Below are 27,820 nucleotides of genomic sequence, written 5' to 3' on the forward strand. Positions count from 1 at the left end.
TTACAGTTAAAAATAGTTTTTTTACTGGAATGCTTTTATGTCACATCCATAAGCAACAGCGAGAACATGGAGACTCTGGGTCCCTTAACAAGTACAGAAAGTCTCCTTGCAAAATCGTGTTTTTTTAAATATGAGAAAGTGGCATCTTCACAGTTATTCATCTAAATATGTCTCTAAACAATGATATAGAGTTTATACACTGCATCCCTCCCTTATTCTTCCTCCATTGTCCTCTGTCAGAAGTAATAAGAAATTCTGTAAATTATAAATAACATCATTACCAGTTAGCCATAAGTATCTGACTCCAAACTGAGCTTCCTTCCAGGGAGCAACAATGGGGGGTTTGGATTAAATATTGACACTAGAATGAGTTCTTGGCTGAAAAGGGTGGTTTGCTGGATCCTCTGAATGCTCTTTCTGGAGCTAGTCTGGTGCCTCCAAGGGAGAAGGGGGGACACACTTCAAAGCTATATACATATTATGTTCCACAGAAGTCACACAGCTGCCTCCTCTGCTGTCATCCTGAAGCCACCACAATATCCACCAGCAAGTCAAGTGTGGTATTTGAGGATGAGGGGAACTGTAAAAGACAGAAAAGAGGCATCTTTAAAAACACACACAAAATGAATTGTCAACCAACCAGCTTGGGCTCTACATATTTAAGACTCTTGTCTCAGCAGTGACCCAGCACCAATCTCAACCCACAACACCCTTCTAAGAATGCCATTTGTGCAACAAATGTTATCACTGGCGCCTGGGTGGGTGAGAAAGGGGCTTTGCTCTCACCCAGCAGGGGGTACTCAGCACAGAATCAGGGCGGACTTGAGGGTGGGGATGGGGAGCTGTGTCCTTGCTAATTCTCCCTGACCTCTCAGTGACCTCCAGGACCATTGCACATGGAGCGGAGGTCCACGTTATGGGTGGGTGGCACCACTTTACGGTGTTTCCGGTCCTACTTGTAGGGACATGTCCAGAGGGTGATGCTTGGGCCCTGTGGGGCCTTCAGTGTGGGCTTCCTCAGGGCTTGGTTTTATCCCCCATGCTGTCTAACATCTACATGAAACCGCTGAATGGGGTCATCCAGAGTTTTGGAGTACATTGTCAACAATATGTTGATGACACTCAGCTCTACTCCTTTACACCTGCAGATGTAGCAGTGGATGTGCTAGACTGTGGTCTCACCTCAGTAATGGACTGGATGAGGGCCAATGGACTGAAGCTCAATCCAAGTAAGACTGAAGCACTCTTAGTGGACGGTTCCCAAGACCGGGTATATGGGAGGATGCCTCCTCTTGAGAGGGGTTCACTCCCTCTGAAGGAGCAGGATGTAGCTTGGGGAAACTTCTGGATTCCTTGCGGTCACCTGAGGCTCATTTGGCCTCAGAGGCACAGAGTGCCTTGCATCAGCTTCAGCTGGTGGTCCAGCTGCACCCCTATCTGGTCAGGGATAGCCTAACTTCTGTTGTCTATGCTCTGGTCACCTCTAGGCTGGATTACTGCAATGATTTGTACATATGGCTGATTCTGCCCTGGACCCTGCCCTTCTTCAAGAGCCTCCATAAGAGGAGGGCCTTTTCTGCAGTGGCTCCCCATTTGTGAAATGCTCTCCCCAAGGTTGCTTATGTGGTGCCTTTGTTACATATCTCTAGGCACCAGGCAAAAACATTCCTCTTATCCCAGCCTTTGATTTTTTAATTGTTTCTTAATATGTTATGTATTTTTATGTTTTTTTATATTGTAAATCCCCCTGTGATCCTCAGCTGAAAGGTGGTTTAGACATGTAATAAATAAAGATAAAAATAAAGTGACTGACTGACTGAATAAATAAATAAATAAATAAATAACATGGCTAGCTACGTTAACACAATCCCTGGTATTCCTCAGCATTCAAAGCCCACGCCCCTAAGTTTTGGCACAACATATGCATTTCCCAAATAGTGATCCAACTGGGATAGGACAACTAAGTGGACAGGGCAACTATTTTTGCAGTAATATAAAGTTTTCATAATAGGCTCGGTTTTTAAGAACATTATCTATTCCCTTGAAAGGAAAAATTCTTGCCATCTCAGCTGGAGTCTGGAAGGGGGAAAGTTTATTTCCCGTCAAAATTGCTTTACTGAACATCCTGTTTCCATCTCTTTCCAATCCTCAAGTCAAAGCAGATGGGATTTTCCACGAATATCATCTCTCAGTTATCCCACTTTTAAGAAGAGCAGGCATGTCTTCCAGCTCACACCCTTCAAGTACATGTGAGCAGGAAGCAAGAAACTCCCTTGACAGTGTGTGGCTGATCTTTGGGGAAAGCTATGTTTACTGCGTGCACAGACACCAAATGGATCTGGCTTCTGGAATGTCATGAATGGGACAACTCCTGGCCCCACTCTCGTCGTGCACCTCAGTAGCAAACCTGCCTCAAAGTCAGGCTGCAGGGTTAAGCTGCAATTCCCTTCATCCTTTCCCTGGATCCTTCTTCAAAATGGTTACACTGGCCACCTTCCAGTCCTTGGATACAAAGACACATGCATATTTTTAGAAGATTGAGGAATTTCTCAGTTTGATACCAGCCAGTGTTAATTTTTAATTTGCTGATAATTTGCTAATCAGCATAATTTGTCTCAGTTCTTCAGAATGCCTTCCTGCAATATGCTCCTCAAATTAGTTTTTTTGCATTGCTTCTTCTTAGGTTGCATTTTCTTTGCAAAGTTTGTGTTTCTTTTTGCTATCATTTGGAAAAGACTTCCATTTTCTTATGGAGGTTTTCTGGTATCCAAAAGCACCACCAACTTCCAGAATCTGGTGATTGCTTTTTTCACATTGTGCTGAGATGGAAAATAATGTCCTATCTTCAGGACTTGAACTTGGCTCCCATTCTTGAGATGGTAAAATCAACTCATCCCTAATTGGAAAATGCATAGAGTCCCATGTCGAATTATGTTTTGAGTCTTCCACGTTTTGGATTCATAAACAACAGAAAGCCATCCTACCTAGTCTATCCATAGAATCATAGAATCATAGAGTTGGAAGAGACCACAAGGGCCATCGAGTCCAACCCCCTGCCAAGCAGGAAACACCATCAGAGCACTCCTGACATATGGTTGTCAAGCCTCTGCTTAAAGACCTCCAAAGTAGGAGACTCCACCACACTCCTTGGCAGCAAATTCCACTGTCGAACAGCTCTTACTGTCAGGAAGTTCTTCCTAATGTTTAGGTGGAATCTTCTTTCTTGTAGTTTGGATCCATTGCTCCGTGTCCACTTCTCTGGAGCAGCAGAAAACAACCTTTCTCCCTCCTCTATGTGACATCCTTTTATATCCATTCCTTTATCCTCCCACAGACAGGGAGCTAGCTCCCAATCTCCATCACACCAACAACACTTTCAAGTTTTCCTATAGGTGTGCATAAAGTACAACACTCTTGTGACAAAGGAATTGCCACCATGTTCTAAACTATAAAGAATTACTGAGTTCCTGTTTAAATCTCTCCAATTAAAATCAATCTTAGAAATGCTCAATTTTGGTTAGATTATACTGATTTCTTTTTAAAAAGGACCCACAAACATTAAAGCTATTTCAATCCCACAATCCTCTAGTACTAGGGGCACTCAAAAGTTAATGGCAATATTCTGGGCAACTCCTAAGCTAACAACTCAATAGTACGGCATCCATTAGCCCAAGCAAGAAGACCTGAAGTAGTGTATGTGTCAGAGACCAGGCTGAGGAGTTCTGCTCTGATGAGGAATGGTGAGAGCCTCTCCCTCCCCCTGCTCCTGACCAGGATCCTGAAGCTGCCCAGAAGCAGTGGAGCAATATAGATTTGGAACAGTGGTTTGCAGAGGGGCATAGTTCTGAAGACAAAAGCTGGGGTGAAGAAGAACTGGAAGAGAGAGAGCTAACAGACTATCTCCAGCCTATCAGTCCAAGGTCACGTACAGCAGAAAAGTTGGCTACACAAAAAGCACAGTGGTGTGGAAATGACATGGGGGGAAGTGGGTGGAAAAGTTAATTGGGAACACCTTCATTCCGAGAATGGCTGCTCTATTCTTTTGCTGTGGTGATTAAAGCCTCTTTAAATCAGGGGTCAGCAAACTTTTTCAGCAGGGGGCCGGTCCACTGTCCCTCAGACCTTGTTGGGGGCCGGACTATATTTTTTTGGGGAGGGGGGGTGAACGAATTCCTATACCCCACAAATAACCCAGAGATGCATTTTAAATAAAAGGACACCTTCTACTCATGTAAAAACATGCTGATTCCTGGACCGTCTGTGGGCCTGATTTAGAAGGCGATTGGGCCAGATCTGGCCCCCGGGCCTTAGTTTGCCTACCCATGCTTTAAATGGTAAGCAACTCTTTTTGCTTTGTGCTGCTTATCCTAGGCTGAAGGGGAGGAGGAAGCCGAGTTCCCAAAGCCTGACAGTATGATTTCTCTTAAGGCTGCAATTCAAGGATGTCTATTTGTTCTACATCTTGCCACTTCACAGAATTTTTACAACAAAGAACTTCAGAAAGCACTTACCAATAATCACTAGCAGGACACCAACAGCAACCAAAGCCACAATTACCTTCATCTGCAGAAGGAAACACAAGCCAAGCCAAGACATTACTTCCTTATTGCCTACAGAGACTTATTTAAACCAAGCTAGTATGACTCCTTTCTTCACAATAATGGTGAAAGCTTGCAGAATCAGCTGAACAACTCAAAATGCCTCCAGTCATGTCTTCCATCCACATTTTCAAAATACGGGCATAACGTGGGCACTGTAGCAGAGTGGTAAAGAATTTGGAGGTCATTCAGCCATGAAGCTCATCAAACTTTTTTACTGGAGTAAAAACACCAGTCTTCAGAGTGTGCACCCAGACCCACACATTTCCCCATAGGTACCAACCTACATTGATCTGTTCCAGGCACGTCCAACTCCCAAGAAACTGTGATCTACTCCCAGTATAAAAAAACTGGCAATAATCTACCCGTTGTCATTGGAGGGACGAGGATCTTGCGCGGTGTGGTGTGTGGAAGGTGGAGGCAAAGGGAGCCACCCAGCTCCCAATAATGCCTGCCCTCCCTCCTTCCCCCCCTGCCGCCACGAAGACCCAGTGGGCGACATTCTTTGCGCTTGCTGCCTGTTCCGACCTTCCCAGTGGCAGTGGGACTCAGTGTGTGTGTGGGGGGGGGCAAGTGACATTCCTTGTGTTTGCTGCCTGGCCTTTCCAGCGGTGTCGGAGGAACCCAGCATCAGGGCCTCCGCTGCAGCAAGCGCAAGGAACATTACCTGGCCTGGCCTTCCCTGCGGGACCCAGTGCTGGGGCCACCACTGCAGCAGTGAAGGCCGGGCCGGGCAGCAAACAAGAAATAGCACCCAACCCTGCCTTCCCAGCGGCTGCGGAGGGATCCAGCAGCGGGGCTATCCTTGCAGCAGTGAAGGCTGGGCCAGACAACATTCCTTGCGCTTGCCGCCCAGCCCAGCCTTCCCTGCGGCAACATTCCTTGCCCACTTTATTTAATCCTGCGATCGACCAGGATCACTCTGGTGATCAACCAGTCGATCGTGGTCGACCAGTTGAACATGTCTGATCTAATCTGATTACTTAGGAAAAAAGATGGAAGAAAGAATCTGGCCTCCTGTGGCAAACACAGCCCATTCTTAACTGCAGTGTGGGGAAAAGTGTTAGCACTCAATTCCCAACATTGTGTATACACTTCATGTTCACACACGTTAACTCTGCCCTTGTGACCTTAATAGGTCTGCTTTTTAAAAAAGTCAACAAATTAATTCCTCTCTGGGACCTCACCTTGCAGCCTCGCCACCACATTTGCCGTCGGAGCTGTTTGGATCGGCTGCTAAAAGCTGTTGCATTGTCAGATAAGCTCTCTGTGCCAGAAAGAGAACATTTATTTTTTATTATTCATCACATTCACATCCCACCTTTTCCTCTAAGAAGCTCAATGATGTCCCCCTCCTCACCTAATCCCTTTGACAACCCTGTGAGGCAGGTTAGGCTGAGAGGCAGTGACTGGCCCAAGGTTACCCAGTGAGCTTAGTGGCCAAGTGGAGATTTGATCCCTTCCGTCTCCCAGATCCTAGTCCAACACTCTAACCACAACGCGATACTGGCTCCCTCATGAACTGAACCTGCTGCAATACAAGTGAGAAAGCTTTCCATCCTAGCATGCATGTCTGTATTTATACATGCAAGCATATGCAAAGAGGCAATGATCAGGTATTCTTGCAGAGGTACAAGTGAATTCCATGTGATTTGTTTCTAAAATAAGAAGATTAGGAATGCAGCCAACATTGCGGTTCATACAAATTGATTTAAGACTCCCCTTCCACCCACATAATTACTTAAGTTTTCTAACTATGTTTGGAAATTGTAATACAACATGTTCATTAACAAATGAGCCCATGCTGTGCAGGAAGAAGCAAACATAAAAGTGGCAGAAGTACAACTGATACAAGTTATCTAGCCTACAGCGCTCTGCTACGAAGGGACAGGAAATGGTCCTCTGATCCAAGCCAGGATATGCAAGCCTGTATCTCTGCATAACTAGGCAGATTCTGATCACACAAGAGGGCCTGTGTACAGGACCTGCCTCTTTATCTTCCCCATGCATGCAGTGGGAAAGACCCACAGTTAACAAGAGTAAGCAATGGGATGAAACAAGGCTGGGAACATCACTCAAGTGACATAATGCACATCCTGATGGGCGGGTGGGCTCTCCTAGAGACCGCATCCACCGCATCATTAAGACAGTAACATTGTGAGGTAGAAATGACAGCAGCGCTTGGGAACTTTCAAAACATTCGTAAAGGGCAGTCAGGTAGTTTGCTATTAAGATTTAAACCACACACTGGGTGAGTTAAGATGCAATAGTAAACTAGTTTGGCTTACAAGGCTATTTTTCCCCAAACTACTTCCACATGCCTCCTACCTAATGTAATATGAAATATCAGGTGTGGGACAAGTTAGGACATGGCTGCAAAGGAAGTCAAAATGAGAGAGCAATTGTTCATTTGCAAGCAGGGCTCACCAGCAGCAAGAACCGTTAAAGGTGCACTATCAGCACCAAGCAACTGTTTGGTGTTAAAAGTGCATCTTCAAAGGCACTAGCATTCAGTGAAAAGCCATTTGATAAGCACTGACAGCAGGCCCCTTTGAACTTATCGCCCAATGGCAAAATGGCCCACGGGTGGGTGAGAAAGGCTGGGATTTAGTTTGCCAGCTGGAAAAGTTTCCTCACCCATCACTTAATGTCATGTGAATGTGCTTTGGGCTTATGTACTCCACCCCCCCCCCCCAGTGGAGCCATGAGGAGAGCCAAAACCTTTTAAAACTAACCAGGGTTCTGTGTTTTATCTGAACTTGGGGAAACTGGTTAGATTAAAATTATAGTCAGTGAACAAGCCAGGATAATAAACTATAGTTCAATGGCTTGTTTAGACTAACCATAGTTTAACCCACTACAGCTTTCCTGAGTTTGGTAGTAACAAGGAACTCTGGTTATTATAAAAGCAGAAGCTTTTGATTTCCATCTCATGGCTGTGCCAGAGAACAGTGGTCTGGGAATGAACAAGATTGAAACTTATTTATGTTACATCTAAAAAGGACTATTGCATTAGTAAGTAAATATATATATTGGGACTGTGTGTACATACAAAAGAAACTAAATTCAATCTTAGGAATATAATTATAAAGACTAAGGAAAAGAAATGTACTTATTTTGTATAATTAATTATTCTAAGATTGAATGGTTTAGAAATATTTTTGGAAGGATGGATTCTGTATGCAGGACAGCAAGAACCTTTTAAATCTCTAGTTGCCAGAACATTTTAGGAGTCTTTCAGGTTTGTGTTCTAGGCAGGGGATGCCAACGTGGTGCCCACGGGCACAATGAGACCCTTGATATCCTTCCCTGGCACCAACAAAGCACCTGAGTCACACACAAACTGTCATGAAGTGGCTGCTACCTTCTCCCTTGAAGAGCAGATAGCAGGTCTCTCCCACTTCTTTTCAAGGGTCAGATTAATTCTACTGGATCCAACGTTTTCTCAGATCCCTGGAAAAAGTGCAGCATGTATGCATACTCCTTCTCTCTTCTCTCAAGAGGGATTGGCACCCACAGCACTCCCTCAAAAATCCAAAATGTTAAGCAACTCCTGGCATAGGGGGGAAAGCAAACACTCATAGGTGATCATGTTTGGGATATTCTCAGACTATGCACAGAGCTCACAACACACTGGATTTAGTCCTCTTGAGGACTCTCTTCCGAGGCTGCAAGGGGAAAAAAGAGGCCCAACTATTCCTACCTGACTTATCCTGCAAGTCATCTAGTCGTTCTCCCCTTTCTATCACCTTGGTGATGTTTTCTTGCATGACATCAATAACTTCATCAACCTGGTTTTGGACACTGGAAAACAGAGCAGGGTGTGGAGGAAGAATCATATTACCCAATGATTTGTCACAAGTGGTAGCAAATGCAGTTGATTATTGGATTCAAATGCAAAGTAGCATATGTAATGATTTGAATGGGCTTTAAAAATTATGATTTTCTTAAGAGTGAAGTGTTCATGTGTGGTTTTCCAAATATTTTTTTCAAGAACTGGGTTGCCCAAGGCTACCCAGGAAGTAATGGCTAAGGCAAGACTTGAATTGAAAGTAGCAGTCTTATGCATGCAAACTTTACAATACATCTCATTTAATTGACTGTGAAACTTCTAAGTAAACATGAATAGAGCATACATCAAAATATTGGTCTCAAAACCAAAAGTACACTACATTGGCTGTCATTTTTATGCCACATTTATATCCTCACAGACTTTATAACATGGCTTTGGGTCATACTGCATTCTGAATTTAAGAGTTACTGGAAGCTCTACCACACTGAAGAATTCCAGAAAAATTGCAACACAATTTTAAATGAAAACTTGAGAAAGTTGTGGCATCAAAGTCATTGAGAACACACACACTCTCCACCCCACCCCCACCCCCACCTCCGCTTTGGATTCATACCCACCTAGTACATGAAGAACAGGCAGCTTTCAAACAAAATGAGACACAGAATTGTGGGGAATGGGTGTATTCCTACCAGTCACACACACTGTGAGTGTGTAAAACATTTTTAAAAATACCAATTAAAAAATGAAACTAGCAAACAAGTTATTAAAACATTTAAAATTTAAAATGAAAGCAATAATGTTAAAAATGCTTTACTTGCTAAAATTACATGCCTGGGTAGGTTTTGCTGGAACAAAAACATTTTTAGCAGGTGTCAAAAACAAGTCAAGGAGAAAGGAGAGTGACCAGGAGGAAAAATCTTTTGAAGGAAAAAACAGGTAAAGGGAGGAAAGTGACCAGGGAGAGAAGGGCAGAATGTGTATCTTGCAGTTCCTAATTTCTTTCTTTTTTGAGATAAGGGGGGGGGAGGTCTTTGTTTTGTTTCCCACTCTCTCAGAAAGCTTGGGGCCCTGACTTTGAATCTAAACTTCAGTTCATAGCTTGTTCTAATCCTGGAAACCCCACACAGTACCAGATTTTTCTCCAATACAAACAGCTCTTTAATAAGAGTAGCCTTTTAAAGAGAAGCCAAAGCAATCTCAATTTTTCAGCTAATTACATACCAAAGGTTTAGCTAGAAAAGGGAAATTTCTATGATTTTTTTTGGAGTGGGTGTTGTTTTTGTTATCTGCCCTAAGCCAGGGACTGGCTGTGCAGTCTAAATAACACGAAGTAACAGTAATGAGGCAATGGCAGCCTTGACTTGCATACTGCTCTCAAAAAGTGTTCCGTCAATCATTTAGCCATCATGAGTAAGTAGAGGAAATAAAGGGAATGATAATAGCGACGTACTTTACAGGGGTGTTGGAAAGATTATATGCTTTGAACCTACTTGCATCTTAGGGAGTTAGGAAGGTCCACTCCCCTTGCTCTTTCTTACTTCTTCCCTCCCCACTCCTTTTTTCCTTTTGTACCATGTCTCAAATTGCTACCCACTCATTATTATGAAGTCTACGGCTTCTGCAGTGCTTAGGCAGAAGGCAGCATCAGGGATGCGGAACTTGTGGCCCTTCCAGATGTTGTTGGACTCAAATTCCCATCAGCCCCAGCCAGTGTGGCTAGAGGTCAGGGACAAGGGGTCCTGCAGACCAAGAGCACCAGGAGGACCACAGGTTCCCAATTCCTGCAATACAGAAATGCTAGTTGTAGTCTTATATGTCCTATTAAATGATGACCTCGTTTTCCTCATGGAGATGGTCAACCTATAAATCATCCAGATTCACTTCAGACTGCAGGTGGAAGCTCACATGATAGAATGTTCCTCCTTTAAAAAAAAAAACCCAACACCCTGGGCATGCCTAGCTTAGCCTTAATATGTTAAGTTTACTATGAAAAACATTTTTAAGGAAGTGGTTTGGCATAGTTTATCACTCTTGTGGCAACTAGGTCAAAATGTGCCACTGTTTAGGGTTGCAGCATTCCAAGTGACTTCATTTCAATGGAAGCCAAATTGCAAAGCCATTTATTCTCTCACCCCCAGCAGTGATTATACCAAACAAAGGAAATGGATGTACACCCTGTTAATTAGGATTACAATTATTCTCCAGTGCCCCAATTACACCAAAGTTGTTATGACAGGCTGTCAAGCCTTAAGTTGGAAGATTGGGGAAAGAGCCTGAGAGGTTGCAGGGCAGTGGGAGGAGAAATATAGGTCTGGGGCAGTCGTCCGCTTTGATCCTTGTCCTTCAACAGCTATCTATGTACATGGGAGCGCATGTCAAGAAGTCATTTCCTTTGCCTTGTCTGAGGACTACTGTGGGCATGGGGCTAAGATGGAAACAAAGAAGTTATTGTGGTTTTGCAGTCTTGATATGATGGACAATTCTCACTTCCTGCTCTTGTTACACTTGTAGCCACTCTTCCTCTAAAGTCGCGTTTCCGAACCTTTTTCTGACCTTGTTTCCTCCTTCACCACTGTCACCGAAATGGCGGGTCTGTTTGTGTCCTTGGGAGGAGCGTCCCAGGCAGGCTTGGCTTTGGCGTGGGGCGTCACAGCTCTCCCCTCCCTGCGACCCACCTTTGGGAGAAGCTATGGCACGGGGACGTCCCCGACTGGCGAGAAAGTGACACACACGGGGCAGGTTTTTGAGGATACTGACTACAGGCGGGCTCGGTTTTCTGGTCGACAGAAAGAGGTGAATGAAAGCTTTGCAATCGATTTGATCGCTCAGCAGCCTGTGAGTGAAGTTGAAACCAGAGTGATATCCTGCGATGGTGGCGGCAGAGCTCTGGGACACCCTAAAGTGTATATAAACTTGGACAAAGATACAAAAACGGGAACATGTGGCTACTGTGGACTCCAGTTTAAGCGCAGCACCATCACTGAAAATTGTCTTTATTATACTGTTATAGTATTAAATATATATTTAAAAGACAAAAACAAAAACAACAAAAAACAGATTCATACAGACAAACCCCCAGGGGAAGGAGACCGAGGCGTTATTTGTTTAGTCATGGGTATGTTGATCTTTGATTCGTATGACTACTGAAATAAACTTTGCCACGGCCACTGTGATATCATTGGACTTGTCGTCCAGAAGATACACACAAATAAAATAAGCAGGTAAAAGAAAAGGAAAACGAAGAAAGAAACCCATACCAACTAAAACAATACCCCCAACCTCAATAAAACAATCAACAAAGAGGATAAAATCTGACACACAACCAGCATAATGGTGGCGCCAGAGTGTGCCAATACCCATATCCCTATCCCAACAAACCAATAATGTTGTTAGTAACACTGACAACACTACTTATAAACCTTATACCCAACACAGGAGTCACAAATGTGCTTAACACCATCTCATTGACCACTCCCTATCCGAAATGACTGGGAGGACAGACTGTTCCCAAACAAGGTCCTCCATGCCAGCTGAGACTCAGGACCAACCAGCTGAAGGCCAGATTATCCTGCATACCCCAAATAAACACCTATATAACTACATATAGGCTACTTTCTGTAATCCACTCCCCACTCTTTAACCCAAATCTAATTCTAAACCCCCTCTTCCCCCACCCACCACACGTTATGTCAGCGCAACTTAAGTTTGATAGACAACATAAGGTGACAGACTCAGGACAACCCACACGGGTTGGCAGGGAATGATCCTATAAAGCAGATAAGCAGAATGATGGATTGGGAAACCCTATCAAAAGAAAATGCATCACCTCATATGTACCGTATTTTTTGCTCTATAAGACTCACTTTTTCCCTCCTAAAAAGTAAGGGGAAATGTGTGTGCGTCTTATGGAGCGAATGCAGGCTGCGCAGCTATCCCTCTTGCTGTTCTGGCTTCTGAGATTCAGAATATTTTTTTCTTGTTTTCCTCCTCCGAAAACTAGGTGCGTCTTGTGGTCTGGTGCGTCTTATAGAGCGAAAAATACAGTAAACACCATGAAACCACACATTGCCTTCCTACAAGAAATACACAATCCACCCAAAGGAAACAAACTCCTGAGCAAACCCCAATTCAGTCAACAATGGGTTGTACCTGGCTCAGGAAAGGCCATGGAGCAGCCATAATACTTAGTAGAGGCCTGAACTTCAAAGGCACGACAGTGCTAAAGAGGCAGATTCATTTTCACTAAAGGGACACTGAGTGGCAAAACTAAACAGGCCATTGACTCCATATATGCCCCAAACTCGAAACAACCAGAGTTCATCCAGAAAACACTAAACTAGTTCCTCTCCTTCTCTGAAGGGGAAGCAATTCTGGGAAGTAACTTCAGCCTAAATATGAGAGGCATATACCTGAAAGACAACCACCCTACAACCCCATGGGCAACCTTCCACGGAAGGAAACCCCAAATAATTAAGAACTCTTACAAATTGCTAAAAATGCTTACAAACAGAGGTCCCTATGACATATGGAGCAAAGAAAACCTCGGAGACACCAGCAACACATTCCAGTCCGGGAGCTATGGCACAGTATCCAGACTAGATAGAATTCTGCTCACACAAGGTCTGATACCCTTGATTGAATCAACGAACACAGGTAGGATTAAAATCGCAGAGGAAATGTGAACTACCCCCTCATGGTCCTTCAGTCCCATCCTAAGCACAAACAAACTAATTAGAGAGTCTCACAAAGACTCTCCAAAACACTGCAAAGAAAATGATGTAGACAATACAGCAGTAACTTGGTTTACATCCATAATCCATTCTGGAGGCCCGTTTGTAAACTAAAACAGGTTGTAACCCAAGGCGCGCTTTTGCCAATGGGGCCTCCAAAAAAAATTTGTTCATAATCCAAAAAAAAGGGGGGGAGGTTGTAATCCAAAAAAAGTTTGCAAACCGGGACATACACTTCCAGGTTTGACATGTTTGTAACCCAAAACATATGCAAACCAGGCTGTTTGTAAACCAAGGTACCACTGTACAAAAAAAAACCCCCTCCTTTGGGACACAATGAAAGCAGTCACCAGAGGAGCTTGCATAAAAGAGAAAGCATCCCTTAAAAAATAAACCTCCTCAAAAATTAGCAAAATAGAACAGGACATCACAGCACTCTCATCACACTACAAACGAACAGGAGCTGAAAAACTCCTTAAACTTATAGAACAAAAAAGGAAGGAACTAGACTCACTAGAAATCAACAAAACAATGATCAACATTCTATACTCAAAACAATGCTTCTACAAGTACGGGGGAAAATCACTCAAAACAAGAATAAACTGCATCACCAAAAAAGACAGCAACATAATCTTCTCCAAAGAAATAACCTCAGAATTTGTTGAATTTTACACTGACCTATACACCTCCTGCAGCCCACCTGAACAGGAAATCAGAAAATTCCTAGCTGAACTGACCTTTCCAACCTTAACTGATGAGGAACAGGAATTCCTGGACAGTCCTATCACCCTGGAGGAAATAGATACGGTCCTCAAAAACCTGAAACCACTAAAAGCCCAGCCAGCTTGACAGCAGAATTCTATAAGAAATTCAAGGAATCCCTGATGACGCCTATTCAACAACATCACAAAGGGGGCCCCATTCCTAAAACCTGGACCTCCTCCAAGATAGTCTCTACAGTGGTAGCTTGGTTTAAGAACAGTCCTGTTTAAGAACGATTCAGTTTACGAACTCTGCAAAACCGGAAAAAGTGTCCCAGTTTGAGAACCTTACCTCAGTCTAAGAACGGAATCTGAATGGCGGAAGGGCACCAGCGGCAGGAAGCCTCGTTAGTGCCTCAGTTTAAGAATGGTTTCGGTTTAAGAACGGACTTCCAGAATGGATTCAGTTTGTAAACCAAGGTACCCAAACCGCTCAAAGAAAGCAAGTGGCCCTGGCTGCCTAAATAAAACACTACAGTCCCACTCACGCTTACCTGGGAGTAAGGCCCACTGAACTCAGTGCAGCTTTCTTCTGAGTGGACAATTATTTACTAGATGCAAGTCAGCAGCACCAGATGACTCTGCCCGGCCCAGCAGTGGTGGCAGCAACAAGCAGCTCCGGCTCGCCCAGCCCTACCCATTGCCACCCCACCACCGCACTTATCTGACCTGGGGGTTCCGGATAGCAGGCTCTACTGGTCAAAGCGGGAGCCTCAACAAACCCTCTCCCATTGGAATCAAACCAGGACTGCTCCAAGTAAATGCCCGTGGCAAAAAAGAGTGATTGGCCAAGCGGATAGGTAGCCAATCAGGATTTTTTAAAATGATTTTTTTTCCCTTCACTTCTCACTTCCCTCCCATTTACGCATTTTGGAATATCCAGGGTGGGGGCCAGGGGGCCATGTGGCCCCTGGTTGGGGAACATTGCTCTAAAGCAGGCATAGGCAAACTCAGCCCTCCAGATGTTTTGGGACTACAACTCCCACCATCCCTGACCACTGGTCCTGTTAGCTAGGGATGATGGGAGTTGCAGTCCCAAAACATCTGGAGGGCCGAGTTTGCCTATGCCTACTCTAAAGGACACAGATGGGATAGTGTTTAGTTCCTGGATGGTCTCCACAACTATATTTGCACACACACTTTTGTCAGTATTGTCTAAACACAGCTTTAGATCACATCATTTTAAAAAATCATTAAAATTACTTTGCTCTCCTAACAAAAGTGTGTTTAGGGGTAGTCATAACTGGTTTCTGTTCCATTTTACTCATGGCTCTGTTGTCTGCCAGTTTTCTAAGTTAATTTCACACAGGAATGCAAGTAAAACAAAACAAGAGAATCTTATGACTGTTCACCTCACCCTGACCACCTCCCCCTGACAGCCTTGTCTCCAAAGTGTTGGTTTTAGTAAAAACAAGTCTCAGACAAGCAATACCAACAAGCAAGGTCACTGGCCCCTTAATCAAATTAATAACGATTTGTGTACTTGAGGTGCTGCCCTTCTGATTTCCTCCCCTTCACAGGAACACGCAGGAAAAATATTCCTACCAGGTTGACTACAGTGTTTCCAATGTAAAGGACAGCTACCCAGATCCATGCAACCTGCACCCCATTTACTACAGCATAAGTGTGCAGGAGGGGTTATTACTTCATATGGCAAAATCACTTAATCCATCTCATTCCAACAGTCTACCCTGGATACTCAACTCTGGATTGCACTGCTGCCTCCCTGCTCTCCTAGGATGAATTGACACCAGCATATGGCAGAGAGAAGTGTGTGAAAAGGTCTCTCTCTACCACTTGCTTTGAGTACAAAGGGCTACTTTCTTAATGTCTGGCCAGTGTTCAAAACTCCCCATTGTTCTAGGTGCATTTTGCGACAGGGAGTTTGATTAGCACGAGCAGTTTGAGCTCTGGGTGCAGTACTGTGCCTAAGATTTCAGATTAAAACTGCAAAGTGGAAGGAAAGGAGGACCTTTTTCAGCTACTCTCTGTAGAAAAGGCCCTCTTAAGAATATTGGGGGATGGACAGAGGAAGGACTAGACCATGTGAAAAATGGAACATAATATTTAGCTGCAGTTCATTCATTTTCAGCTTTGTACTCTTGTTATAAAAAAGCACGTCTAGACATTCCGTTGTTGCGTCCATAACCTAGGTTTAAGGTGCCCTTTAGCTCCTAGCTTTCATATATCAGTTTCTAACACTGTGTCTGACATGAACTGCTCAAGAGCCAAAGCTTGGACATCCATTGTACTTAAAGAAAAAACAAAGGTGCCCAGTCTGCTTTCAACTACCACTGATCACAAGAACAATCAACAAGTTAGCACCACAGGAAAAAAACCTGGAAAATGTTCTATAGTTCATAACTAACTAAATTCGTTACCACAATGTGTGTTGAAGGCCACTAGCACAGATGTGCTTAGAAAGTGATTAGGCAAATTCATGGAGAACAATCTATCAACTGGTATTTGCCACAATAACTCGATAGCAACTCTGTCCAGAGGCTATATATTTCTGTACCAAATGTTGGGACCTACAAATGGGGATGGCTTTTTCTTTGCGAGTTTCCATAAGCACTTAGATGGCTGTTAGAAACAGAATGGTCAACAAAATGCCCTCAGTTTGAAGAATGTAAGAACTACACTTCTCAAGGAACAGTAGTCAGGGTCTCAGTTGTGGCAAACTTTCAACATATCATAGCCGTTTCTTGCGTAAGAAGGTGGATGGCCATGAACTTCACACCCCAACAGATTTCAAGCCTAGAATTTGCAGACATAAAAGCTGCTTGCCTCTGTGCCCCAGAGAAGAGGAGCATGATGACATGGTTATCAGATAGTCGCAAGACCCCAGACCTAAATACAGAGCTCATAGAGCCTCAGGAAGTGAGCAATTTCCTCAGTGGCTGCCCTGACGTAGCAGACAATTCCAAGAAAGAATTTAAAGGCATACCAAAAGTCAAGCTGGAAAGAAATGCTGTCCTCAACTTTAAGCTCTCCAAACATTCCAATTACAGACGTTCAAAAACTGTTCTACAGTTTCTTTCCAACTTTCTATCATCTGCCATTTTATATTGGTATTTCAATCCAGGGTGGATCACTTTACTGTGTCTGCAAGGAATAAACTCATACACAGCTTCCCCCAGTAAATAGTCAGCCTCTATTAATCAGTTCTAGAGACTACAATAATAATCTCTATCCCTCCCCATAATTGAGCACTAATTTTGAGTTCTTTTAAAGGCTTTTTGTAGTCTAAGACATGAGCACCTATTATTCGTTCCTCTCCAAATGAATGTTTCAACTGATAGGAAATCACATAGTCCCAGTATTCAAACTGCAACCATTGCTGGGAAAACGACATTCTTTCTAAACCTTACTATTACTATTTGCATAGCTGCCTGCAGTAGTTCTGGGAGAGTATAGCTGTTGGGGGTTTTTTTTGTGTGTGTGTGCTTCTGCTCTACCCCAGTCCCCCTTTGCAGACTGAGCAGGTGCCTCACCTCTTGCCTATAACAGCACACAACTTTTAACAGAGAGAACAGAGCAGGACAGATGCTCGCTTATTTCAACTGCAGCAAGGATTCCTACCTACAATCCTATCTAGTTTGCATGTGATCTGCCTTTGAATGGAACACTATTCCACAAACGCTTCTGGGGTAGACACACTCTTTGAATTGAACCTCCAAGAAGAATGCTTTTGAACAACAGAAGATGAACTTTAGCGCTTCAGAACATATTCAGACACATCAAGACACACACATCGCTTTTCTTTTGGTGATATATGTAATGAATGATGAAAGAAAAGAAAGAATTGCACGTGGTGCAGTAAAATTTCAGAGAGATGGACACAAAGCAGACAAGTGCACAGGTTTGCCCATCCTAATAAAATCATAGGATACAAGTTTCCAACCCACAGTCAATTGCTATGATGAGCTGCCTCCAAAGTTCTTGTCCTGAAAGCCAACACTAATAAACTGAGGTGATCCATTTCTTTAGGATTAATGCTTCTGTACTGGAATGTGGGGTATATGCAGGGTCACCGTGGGTTTTAAGCAAGTAAATTGAACTGAACTGGTATCTGAGTGAAGAAGGGGGTTGCCTCCTCCTCCTCCTCCTCCTCCAGGGAACCATTGGATAAGGATGTCAAAGGTAGAGCTTAAGCCTCTTAGTACAAATTGCTCCTGGAAGGTGTCCAAGTTTTGTCTTCTTTCCTATTGTTTTGGTACAGTTGGTGATTACTAGCCAAGTTTTAATTGCTTCCAATTTGCTCAGTGGCTTTGAACCTATTTCTGCTCTCCAGAAGGTCTTGCAAATCTCTAGGCTGTCAACATGGTGGAAGATGGATCATTTAGCCCACAGTACAGAAAAATCAAAACATAGCAATGATGTTTACTGGTCTATGGCAAAAGGTCTTAGTGCCTTGGAAACAACTACAGTACTAGATTCAACACAAATGCTGCAAAAACCTTAACTAAGACTGCGGCAATTTTATATGAAAAAGAAACACAAGCCAAGGAAAGACCCATTTTCAAATGCCACAAAATACTTACTGCCTGATCTTGTCATTCTTGGGTCCAAACCTTGGACCTGATGGCCCTCTCCTGGAAAGACATAACACAAGCTTATTAACAGATCAAACCTGAGGACACAGTTGCTATTCATCTACTTGAGTGGCTGATTAACAGGGAGATATTTGGAGGCTTAAAGTATTACACCAGGCATAGGCAAACTTGGCCCTCCAGATGTTTTGGGATTACAACTCCCATCATCCCTAGCTAACAGGAACAGTGGTCAGGGATGATAGGAGTTGTAGTTCCAAAACATCTGGAGGGCTAAGTTTGCCTATGCCTGTTACACAATACATTGATGGCAAAAGTACTTCAAGAAGACTAGTACAGCCCCCAAGGCTGAAGGAAGGGGCCGGCAAGGCGAGTCCTCAATCTTACACTGCAAAGTTCACAGGAGGTGCTGTTGGCAAGGGTTCCAGTGAATCTTGCAATACTTCACCTTGCTTTGAAGATGAACACCTGATATGGTATCATGTTACATTGGCAAGGCCAGTGCTATACACAACAGAGGTGGGGCTCCATACCGGAGAAGGGAAGAGCAAGCATTAAGAGATCCTCCCCAAAGGTTGTTCAGGTATCCCTGCTTCAGTCCTAGAGATACTTACAAGAAAAAGTCCTCCTCTTCATCTGAATCTTCCTCTAGGAGGTTCCTCTGCAAACATAAAAGATAGATAAGCTCAACAAGAAATACAAGTCTTTCTTGTCCACTTTCAAAGCTAGAAGGCGGCTAGGTCTTTCTTGAGATGCATCTTGTTAGCTGCAATCAGCACATCAGTTCTGCTTTAAGTTCTCTGGAGTCCAAATTAAAAGAAAATTTAACTACAAATCCATGATTCATAAAGGAAACAAGCACTTCTGAAAAATGGAAGATTGCTCAGCATTCACACATCTCAATGAAGTGCCTCACAGACACCCATGTTCTCCTATTCAATGCAAGGAGGGATCAGCATTCTTATGCCCTCATCCCCCAAAAAGACAAAATTGTGCTCAAGATAGCCACCAAGTCAACCTCCTAAAACTGAGCCTTCTTCACAGTGTTCTATCTCATACTTGGGAATATAGTCCTGGAACATCCATTTGCTAATTATGTATAAGAATATTTATAGGCTTGGGGACATCAGTTTCATCTAAATATGATCTTGACTCAAAAGCATGGGAAAGGAGGACACAAACAGGCACAGAGACCCTTCACAGGGCTAGTTCAAGTATTTGCTTATCCACTTCTCTGTATCATTCTAAATATAGAGCCACATGTAAAATGCTTGCCTTAAACTTTCCAGAGGTTGGCAGCAGAAACCTACCCTGGGAATCATGAAGACAAGGGAGAATCAATTTGATCTGGAAAACCAAGAGAGTATATCTAAAAGGGGCACTGCCACAAAAAGTCCTATCACACCAACAGCTTTCCATAGGCTTGAAACCACAGAGAAGTGGGACTCTGGCCCTCACACCTCACTCTGCAAAATCCTAACATGCCCACCAGTGTGTCTACTTCATATTTTTAACAAAGCTATGACAGGTAACTTACATCTTACACTTATTATACTAATAATATTACATTATACTTCTATATTATACTTATGCAACTGCAACTTTACATGACAGGTGGCAATAAACAAACAAACAAAGAGCCAGAAAAACCTGCCATGGAGAATCTGAGTGTCCTGCTCCTGCCTCACTCCGTCGGGCCTAGGGCATGGCAAGACAGGCTACAAAAGGACTGCCCAGCAGAGAACACTGTTTTAAAACTGCTGTTAATTGTTTTAATAATTTTACATTGTTTTTGTTTTTAATTGGTTTTGTAAGGGTGCTTTGGGGGAGAAGAGTGGGGGAGCACAAGGGGGAGTCCAATAACAGTGGTTCAGGGTAGCAGAAGGTATGGCATAGGAGATGGGGCAGGCCAGGTAAGGGGCACATGGCACAGGCCAAGGCAACAAAGGAGTGGCTGAAGAAGCAGCACATTAAGGTCCTGGAGTGGCCTAGCCAGTCTCCAGACCTTAATCCCATCAAAAATTTGTGGAGGGAGCTGACGGTTCAAGTAGCTAAACATCAGCCTCAAAATCTTACTGACTTGGAGAGGATCTGCAAAGAGGAGGAGGACAAAATACCTCCTGAGATGTGTGCAAACCTGGTGGCCACCTACAAGAAACATCAGACCTCTGTCATTGCCAACAAGGGTTTTGCCACCAAGTACTAAGTCATCTTTTGCAAAGGGATCAAATACTTATTTCACTCCTTATAATGCACATCAATCGCTGACTTTTGTCTTCTGGGTTTCTGGGGGTTTTCCTGTTGTTGTTCTGTCTCTCACAGCCACAATAAACCTACCATTAAAATTATGGACTGGTCATTTCTTCTTCAGAGGGCAAACGGGCAAATTTAGCAGGGGATCAAATACTTTCCCCCCTCACTGTATCTCTATCTCCAGGCTCTGTCCAGTCAGAGGGGAATCAAGAGTGTGTGCTCCTAGTTTACTGCCTGCCTCACTGCCCAGCAGTGTCCCTGTCTGAGCTGACAGAGCTGCTGGGGGACTTTAACATCCATGCCGAGGCAACTGGCTCTGGGGCAGCTCAGGACATCATGGCCGCCGTGACAGCCATGGGGCTGTCCCAACTTGTCACTGATGTCAGGGACTGGCTGGACGAGGAAGAATGGTGGCAGCCAGTAGTCCAGAAGGCACCTGAGGGGGAAGGGGACTTTGAATCAAGTTCAGACTGGTGGGACAGGGAGGCATCATCTGCAGAGGGTGAGGGTGAAGGGGAGAGGCTTGAGGTAGCCACAGACGCTGAGAGAGAAGGAGCAGGGGCTGTGTCTCCTGCTCTGCAATGCAGCCCTGATTCCGCTCCTTCCTCTCCCCCACTCTCAGTGCAGGAAAGAAGGGTTAAGAAAAGGCTAGAACAATTAAGAAACACTGAATCACAGCAAAAAAATGCACGGAGGGAGGTATAAATAAGGGGGAGGGGACAGAACTTTAGCTTCTGCAACGGATGTGCCAGGTACTGACGTCCTGATTACTGAGCAATGAAGTTTGCAAGCACTGTGCCGGATTCTGTTTACGTGTTGGACAACAGATGGAGGGGCTTTTCTGGCAGCCTGACACCCAACACACATGGCAGGCTATATTCTGGACCTTGCTTTCTCAACTAGGCAGGAAGAGGGTGATTTGAAAGTGGGGGACAGTGACATTAGTCCCTTGTCATGGTCAAATCACTTTCTGTTAAGGCTAATCTCCCTTTCCTAGGCAAGACTCTAGGGTGGGTGGTCGTAGACCAGATCCAGGCGCTTTTGGAAGAAACTCATTTTCTAGATCTATTTCAATTGGGGTTTAGGCCCGGTTTTGGCACAGAAACTGCTTTGGTCACCCTGTATGATGACCTCTGTCAAGACAGAGACAGGGGAAATGTGTCCCTGTTAATTCTCCTCAACCTCTCAGCGGCTTTTGATATCACTGACCATAGTATCCTTCTGGAGCAGCTGTCTGAGTTAGAGATGGGTTGGACCGCTTTGCAGTGGTTCTGGGCCTACTTGAGTGGTCGTTCCCTGAGGGTCAGCCCTGTGGAACCTTCAACGTGGAGTTCCTCAGGGCTCAATCCTATCCCCTATGCTGTTCAACATCTACAGGAAACCACTGGGTGGGGTTATTCGGAGATTTGGAGTACGTTGTCAGCAGAATGCTGATGACACTCAGCCCTACTTCTCCTTTACATCTGTGGGTGAGGCAGTGGAAATGCTAAACCGGTGTCTTGCCTTAATAATGGACTGGATGAGAGCCAACAAACTTAAACTCAATCCAGATCAGTCTGAGGCACTGTTAGTGGGTGGTTCTCTAGACATGATGGGCTGGAAGGCTGCCAGCTCTTGATGGGGTTACACTTCCTCTGAAGGAGCAGGTTCGTAGCTTGGGGGTTCTCATAGCTTAGATCCTTTTCTGTCGCTCGAGGCTCAGGTGGCCTCAGTGGCCTGGAGTGACTTCCAACAGCTTTGGCTGGTCATCCAGCTACGCCCTTATCTGGATACTGCTGCCTATGCTCTGGTAATCTTTAGGTTAGATTATGTGGAGATGCCTCTGAAGATTGTTTGTAAACTTCAGTTAGCGCAGAATTCAGTGGCCAGGGTGCTCACCAGGGCAAGACAGTTTGAGCATATTACACCAATCCTGGTCCAACTGTACTGGCTACCAATTAGTTTCTGGACCCAATTCAAAGTGCTGGTTCTGACCTATAAAGCCTTAGATGGCTCAGGACCACAATACCTCAAGGACCACCTCCTTCCATATGATCCTACCCAGACCCTGAGATCATCTTCTGAGGCCCCTCTTTGTGTGCCTCCTCCATGGGAGGTTGGGAGGTGGCAACATGAGCATGGGCTTTTTCTGCAGCAGCTCCCCATTTGTGGAATGCTCTCCCCAAGGAGGTTTGCCTGGCGCCTTCATTATACACCTCTAGGTGCTAGGCAAAAACATTCTTCTTTAACCAGGCCTTTGGTTGACTGACATTCAATGCTCTTTTGAAATGGGGGGTGGGGCGTTATTGGGTTGTTCTTGTTTTTTGAATATGAATTCTGTGCTTTTATATCATATATCCTGTGAACTGCCCTCAGACCTGCAGGTATAGGGCGGAATACAAATTTAATAATACTAATAAATAGCTTCTTACTGGTCTCTGGGAAGGTTGCATAAGGGCCCTGGGGCCAGGTAGCAGAGCAGAGGGCTCGAAAAGCTCTTTCCACAGGGGATTTTCCCTGCTCTCCATTTGTATTTTCCTGCTACCTGCAGTAAAATATGTCACAGAAAACTGTTCCTGGACAAAGTCTGATAGTACTGAGAACTGGCATACTGGCGAAATGACCAGTTTAGTATTGGCAGCTGAACACCTTCACATCGACTGCAATAGAAATAGTTAATGAAGCTGATGATGGTTGAAGAACAGGCCGACTCCCTGATGAACACAGCTGCTAATTGTTATGCTATTGAAACTGTGTGCTACCAGTCCATTCCCTCCTCAAACACTAGTTATACCCACAAGCTTTCTTTCTCTTCAAGATTACTACCCCGAGAGGTAAGAGAACTTATTATTTAAAGTAGTTATAAGTTTCTTTTAAGTTGGTTGCTTACAGCAAACATAAAATATAAAACAATTTAAAAACCGGGAAATGCAAAATGTAAGCAACTTATCAGCATTAAGAAAAAAAAACCCTTCAGTTCAGTAAGCATGCATTGGTCTCATACATCATTTACAGGAATAGGAGCTACTGTTAGGTTACACCCCCTGCTCCTTGGAAGACACATCACACCAAAAGAAAAGTCAGGTCAGACCAAACAGGCCAGAGAAGTATTAGCAGCAAGGAGCCTTTGTCTACTCCAAGTAAAAGTTAGCTGAAGAAAACCTGTTCTATAATATGGAGAGAAAACTCCATATTGTAAAGATATTGGCAAATAATCGTCTAAGTATATATCCTTAAATGTACATGAATCAATGATATATTCTGGAATGTTTATTAGACCAGTCCAAACTCCATAGGCAGTTGCACAATGAAACCATCACCATAATTTTGGTGACTTGCAAGAAAAAAGTTTTCAAGTCCATCAGGCATGTTTACCATCTTATCTTTTTATGCTATAGCCTATTCTTCTCTAGGGGGGACGCGGGTGGCGCTGTGGGTAAAACCTCAGTGCCTAGGACTTGCCGATCGCATGGTCGGCGGTTCGAATCCCCGCGGCGGGGTGAGCTCCCGTCTTTCAGTCCCAGCTCCTGCCCACCTAGCAGTTCGAAAGCACCCCTAAGTGCAAGTAGATAAATAGGTACCGCTTTATAGCAGGAAGGTAAACGGCGTTTCCGTGCGCTGCGCTGGTGCTGGCTCGCCAGAGCAGCTTCGTCACACTGGCCACATGACCCAGAAGTGTCTTCGGACGACGCTGGCTCACGGCCTCTTAAGCGAGATGAGCACGCAACCCCAGAGTCGGTCACGACTGGCCCGTACGGGCAGGGGTACCTTTACCTTTATTCTTCTCTAGGAAAACTAAGAGTAATTTACATGGGACTATCATGAAGCTTCCCATCCATGTACTAACAAGAGCTAGACCATGACATAATAGCACCATGTAACTTCACCCTCAGTGACTTAAAAGCAATTATTCTACAGATGGATTTGACTGGTGAGGCCATTCTAACCCGCACATTTAAAACATGCAAAGAAAGCCATTGCCCTCAAGCACTTACCCTCTCACTTTTCACTGACCCAGTAACATCATCATCATTGAGGTGGCGCTTGAATTTTGGAGGCATATTTTCATAAACGTGTTGCTTTTACTTGCCCAATACAAGGAGATGAGGGGAGCCCCACTTCCTAGGAAGAGAGATGGGGTGGGAAAAAATCAATTTTGTTGGGGTTCCATTCTCAGTCACAAAGACTGTCCACAGTGATGCCTGTATGGAAAATAATACAAATCATTAGAATTGTCCAATGCCTTTTATAACACTATGTTATAATCTCTACTCTGCATGCATTATTTTGTATCTGAGCCCATTGCACAAAAATGCTCAAGACAGGTAGTTTCTTAAAATCAGGCTTCTAAAATGTATCCTGCTTTCAACCACATTATCAGAAGGGGTGTGCTTGGGCTTTTGAAATTCTCCCAGTTCCTTAAAGTCAACCTTAAAAGCCAAGGTTTTTTTAAGGTGGCAAAGAGGATTTAGGATTTTTACTATTATCGGAAGACTGGCAAAGGAACAGATAAAGGTATTTAAATACTATAACTACAGTCATAACTCGGGTTACAGACGCTTCAGGTTGCGTTTTTTCAGGTTACGAATGCGCCGAAACCCAGAAGTACCGGAAGGGGTTACTTCAGGGTTTTGGCGGTCGCACATGTGCAGAAGAGGTAAATTGCACTTTGCGCATGCACAGAAACGCCAAATCACAACCCGCGTGTACACAGACGCACCGCTGTGGGTTGCGAACGTGCATCCCGCATGGATCATGTTCGCAACCCAAGCGTCCACTGTATTATCCCATAAAGAAGGTAATGAGCAGCAATTCCTTTTTAATCATTAACATTTTTGGAAAGGTAGCTAAAAAGAATGGCCACAATGCCACAATTTCAAAAACCTAAAACAGCAAGATCTATTTCAGTAGAACCCTTGGGGTTGTATCCAATGGTGTAACTAAATTAATGGGTTCCCCAACCCTCCAGAGCATGTCTGAGGATGGGGAGAGCATGGGGCTGCCGGTGGGAAGAAGAATTGATAGATTCCTTCCTATCAGCTGGGCAACAGTGTTGGACAGAACCCACTGTTACTTCTGTACCCACAAATATTTGAAGCTTCCAAGAACAAGAGCAGTGCTTTTTGACCATGGATTCCTCTGCCCCCGCACTCCATTTCCAGCATACTTCCAGGAAGACCCCAAGCAAGGCATGAAAGTCACAACCCCCCTGCCCAATTACTGATGTGCCCTCAGCAATAAATATTCAGAAGATTATTCCTTTGAACCTAGTACAGTCAAACCTTGGTTTTCGAACATCTCGGCTGCTGAATGTTTCATGAGTTGAACGCAAAAAACCCGGAAGTGAATGCTTCTGTTTTCGAACGCGCCTCAGAAATTGAATGGCTTCCGAGGCGCATTTCTCCATTTTTAAAGAGGATTTTGCTGCCAGCCCTTTGATCCTTGGTTTTCAAACATTTTGGAAATTGAACAGACATCCGGAATGGATCACGTTCGAAAACCGAGGTTTCACTGTAATGAAACTCCCAGGTCCTCCTTTCAGGCTTCCCAGAGGCATCTGGTTGGTCACTGTAAGAACAGGATGCTGAACGGAATGGGCCTTCAGCCTGATTCAGCAGGCTATTCTTACATTCTTAAATGTATTCCAACACCTTAACCACATATGTTAGGGGCGGAGAACATTTGCTTCGCCTTCTGGATAGCCTTCTGGGAGCTGCATGCCAGTTATGGGCATGGCCAGAGGAAAAAAAGGGGTGGAACAATGGATGTGACTCTTAGTAGTTTAGGTAGGTGGACTACATACCACAAGCTTCCTCAACCTACACTCTTCAGAGGACTTCTAAACCATTCCTCTTCTACACACACCTTTCTCGTCCTATATCACCCACTTCATCTCCCTTTTATGCAATCTCAAAGAATCCAATTTCCCTATATAAATAGGAGGACTTCCCTCCTTTGACTGATTCAAGGGTCTCACAGCACCCCTTCTTTCAACAGCTTGTTTATTTACTGCATTTCTATTCCACTTGTCCTTCAAGGAGGCTCTATCCTCGCAACAGCCCTGAGAGGTAGGTTAGGCTAAGAGGCAGTGAATGGCCCAAGGTTGCCCAGTGAGCTTCATGGGGGGCCAAGCGGGGAGATTTGAAGCCCAGTCTCTCCCAGGTCCTAGTACAACACTAACCACTGCACCAAACCCACCTCCCGTTCCCAAGTCACCTACAGCCTTGCTTTTAACTCTTTTCCCATTTCCCTAATCTTTGATATATTTTTTTTAAAGGTCCCTGTTGTAAAACTTCAAAAAGGGCAGCTGCAGTAGAATTGGCGCTACTACAGGTGCCCCTTCCCCATTTGTAAGAACTTGATCTCCTTTAGTGTGGCACTGCCTGCACTCTGGATCTCCCTGCCAATTGAAAAAACATTCCTGATTATACAAGAACTACCCAGATGCTTAGAAAGTCGAAGTAATTCTAATCTGTTTCAGCATTTTAAACTTTTGCTTTTAAAGTAGGGCTGCGGATTTTACTGTAAACAATTTTTTTTTTTTTTGTGAAGCGCTGAGGCTTTCCCCCCTTTTCTTCCTTTCCAGTCAAGTGGTGTGCATGTTTCGCAAAAGAAACCAATAAAGAAGACGTGGGTTTTTTTGTTATTGTCGTTTTCAGTTGCGACTGTCGGGTGACGGACGGTGTCCAAATGCAATAAATAATAAAGCAGCATTTCCCCCTCCCCTCGCTATGGATGGGGGGGGGGCGAAGGAGCCCCTCGACCGCTTCCCCGGCGCCCCCTCCTCTCCCGTCCTCCGGCAGCCCCTCATCCCGCCCGGCTCCGCCAACGGCCCTCGGCCTCGCCGCCGCCTCTTCGGAGGGTTTACCTCAGCGCCCCTTCCCTTCCTTCCTTCCCTCCCTCCCTGCACTCGGCCTGCTCGCAGGGCCTCCTCCCTCAGAGGCCCCGCAGGCCTCCCCAGCCCCACGACGCCCCTTCCCGCTTCTCACCTGCTTCCTTTCCAGGGCCGGCGCGGAAATGACCGCCAGGAGGAGGAGGAAGAAGCGCCCTCAGCTGCTGTCCCATCGAGCAACTCGGCGCTCCTGACAGGGGCGGGGAGCCGAGCGCCGAGCACGTCGTTGGAAAACAACTGCCGCAGCGGGGCGTTTGGACC

General features: G+C 44.6%; 1 protein-coding gene across 2 annotated transcripts; it reads right to left on the reverse strand.

The window, feature by feature from the left end:
- Positions 1 to 27,785, reverse strand: VAMP4 (vesicle associated membrane protein 4). Of its 2 annotated transcripts, none has more exons than XM_082229128.1 (8): positions 27,657 to 27,785; positions 24,663 to 24,789; positions 19,050 to 19,096; positions 18,427 to 18,477; positions 8,302 to 8,402; positions 5,786 to 5,865; positions 4,512 to 4,563; positions 1 to 580 (listed from the first exon to the last, which is right to left on the reverse strand). In XM_082229128.1, exons 2-8 carry the CDS (start codon positions 24,726 to 24,728, stop codon positions 552 to 554), a joined length of 426 nt encoding a protein of 141 aa, XP_082085254.1. In that variant the 5' UTR covers positions 24,729 to 24,789; positions 27,657 to 27,785; the 3' UTR covers positions 1 to 551. The 2 variants fall into 2 exon arrangements, with proteins under 2 accessions (XP_082085254.1, XP_082085253.1); XM_082229127.1 differs by having other exon boundaries at positions 24,663 to 24,869; positions 27,657 to 27,763.
- Positions 27,786 to 27,820: the final 35 nt, after the last annotated feature.

Source organism: Podarcis vaucheri (genome assembly GCF_965113315.1).
Source record: "Podarcis vaucheri genome assembly, chromosome: 6".
Taxonomy (NCBI): Eukaryota; Metazoa; Chordata; class Lepidosauria; order Squamata; family Lacertidae; genus Podarcis; species Podarcis vaucheri.

What these genes read in the sequence shown, in the direction of transcription:
- VAMP4 (XM_082229128.1), bottom strand. Translation starts at nt 24,728, where the DNA reads ATGCCTCCAAAATTCAAGCGCCACCTCAATGATGATGATGTTACTGGG. An exon ending in GAAGAGGAGGACTTTTTCTT is followed by an intron (nt 18,478 to 19,049) that starts GTAAGTATCTCT and finishes ATGTCTTTCCAG; the next exon opens with GAGAGGGCCATCAGGTCCAA. An exon ending in TGACTTGCAGGATAAGTCAG is followed by an intron (nt 5,866 to 8,301) that starts GTAGGAATAGTT and finishes TTTCTGGCACAG; the next exon opens with AGAGCTTATCTGACAATGCA.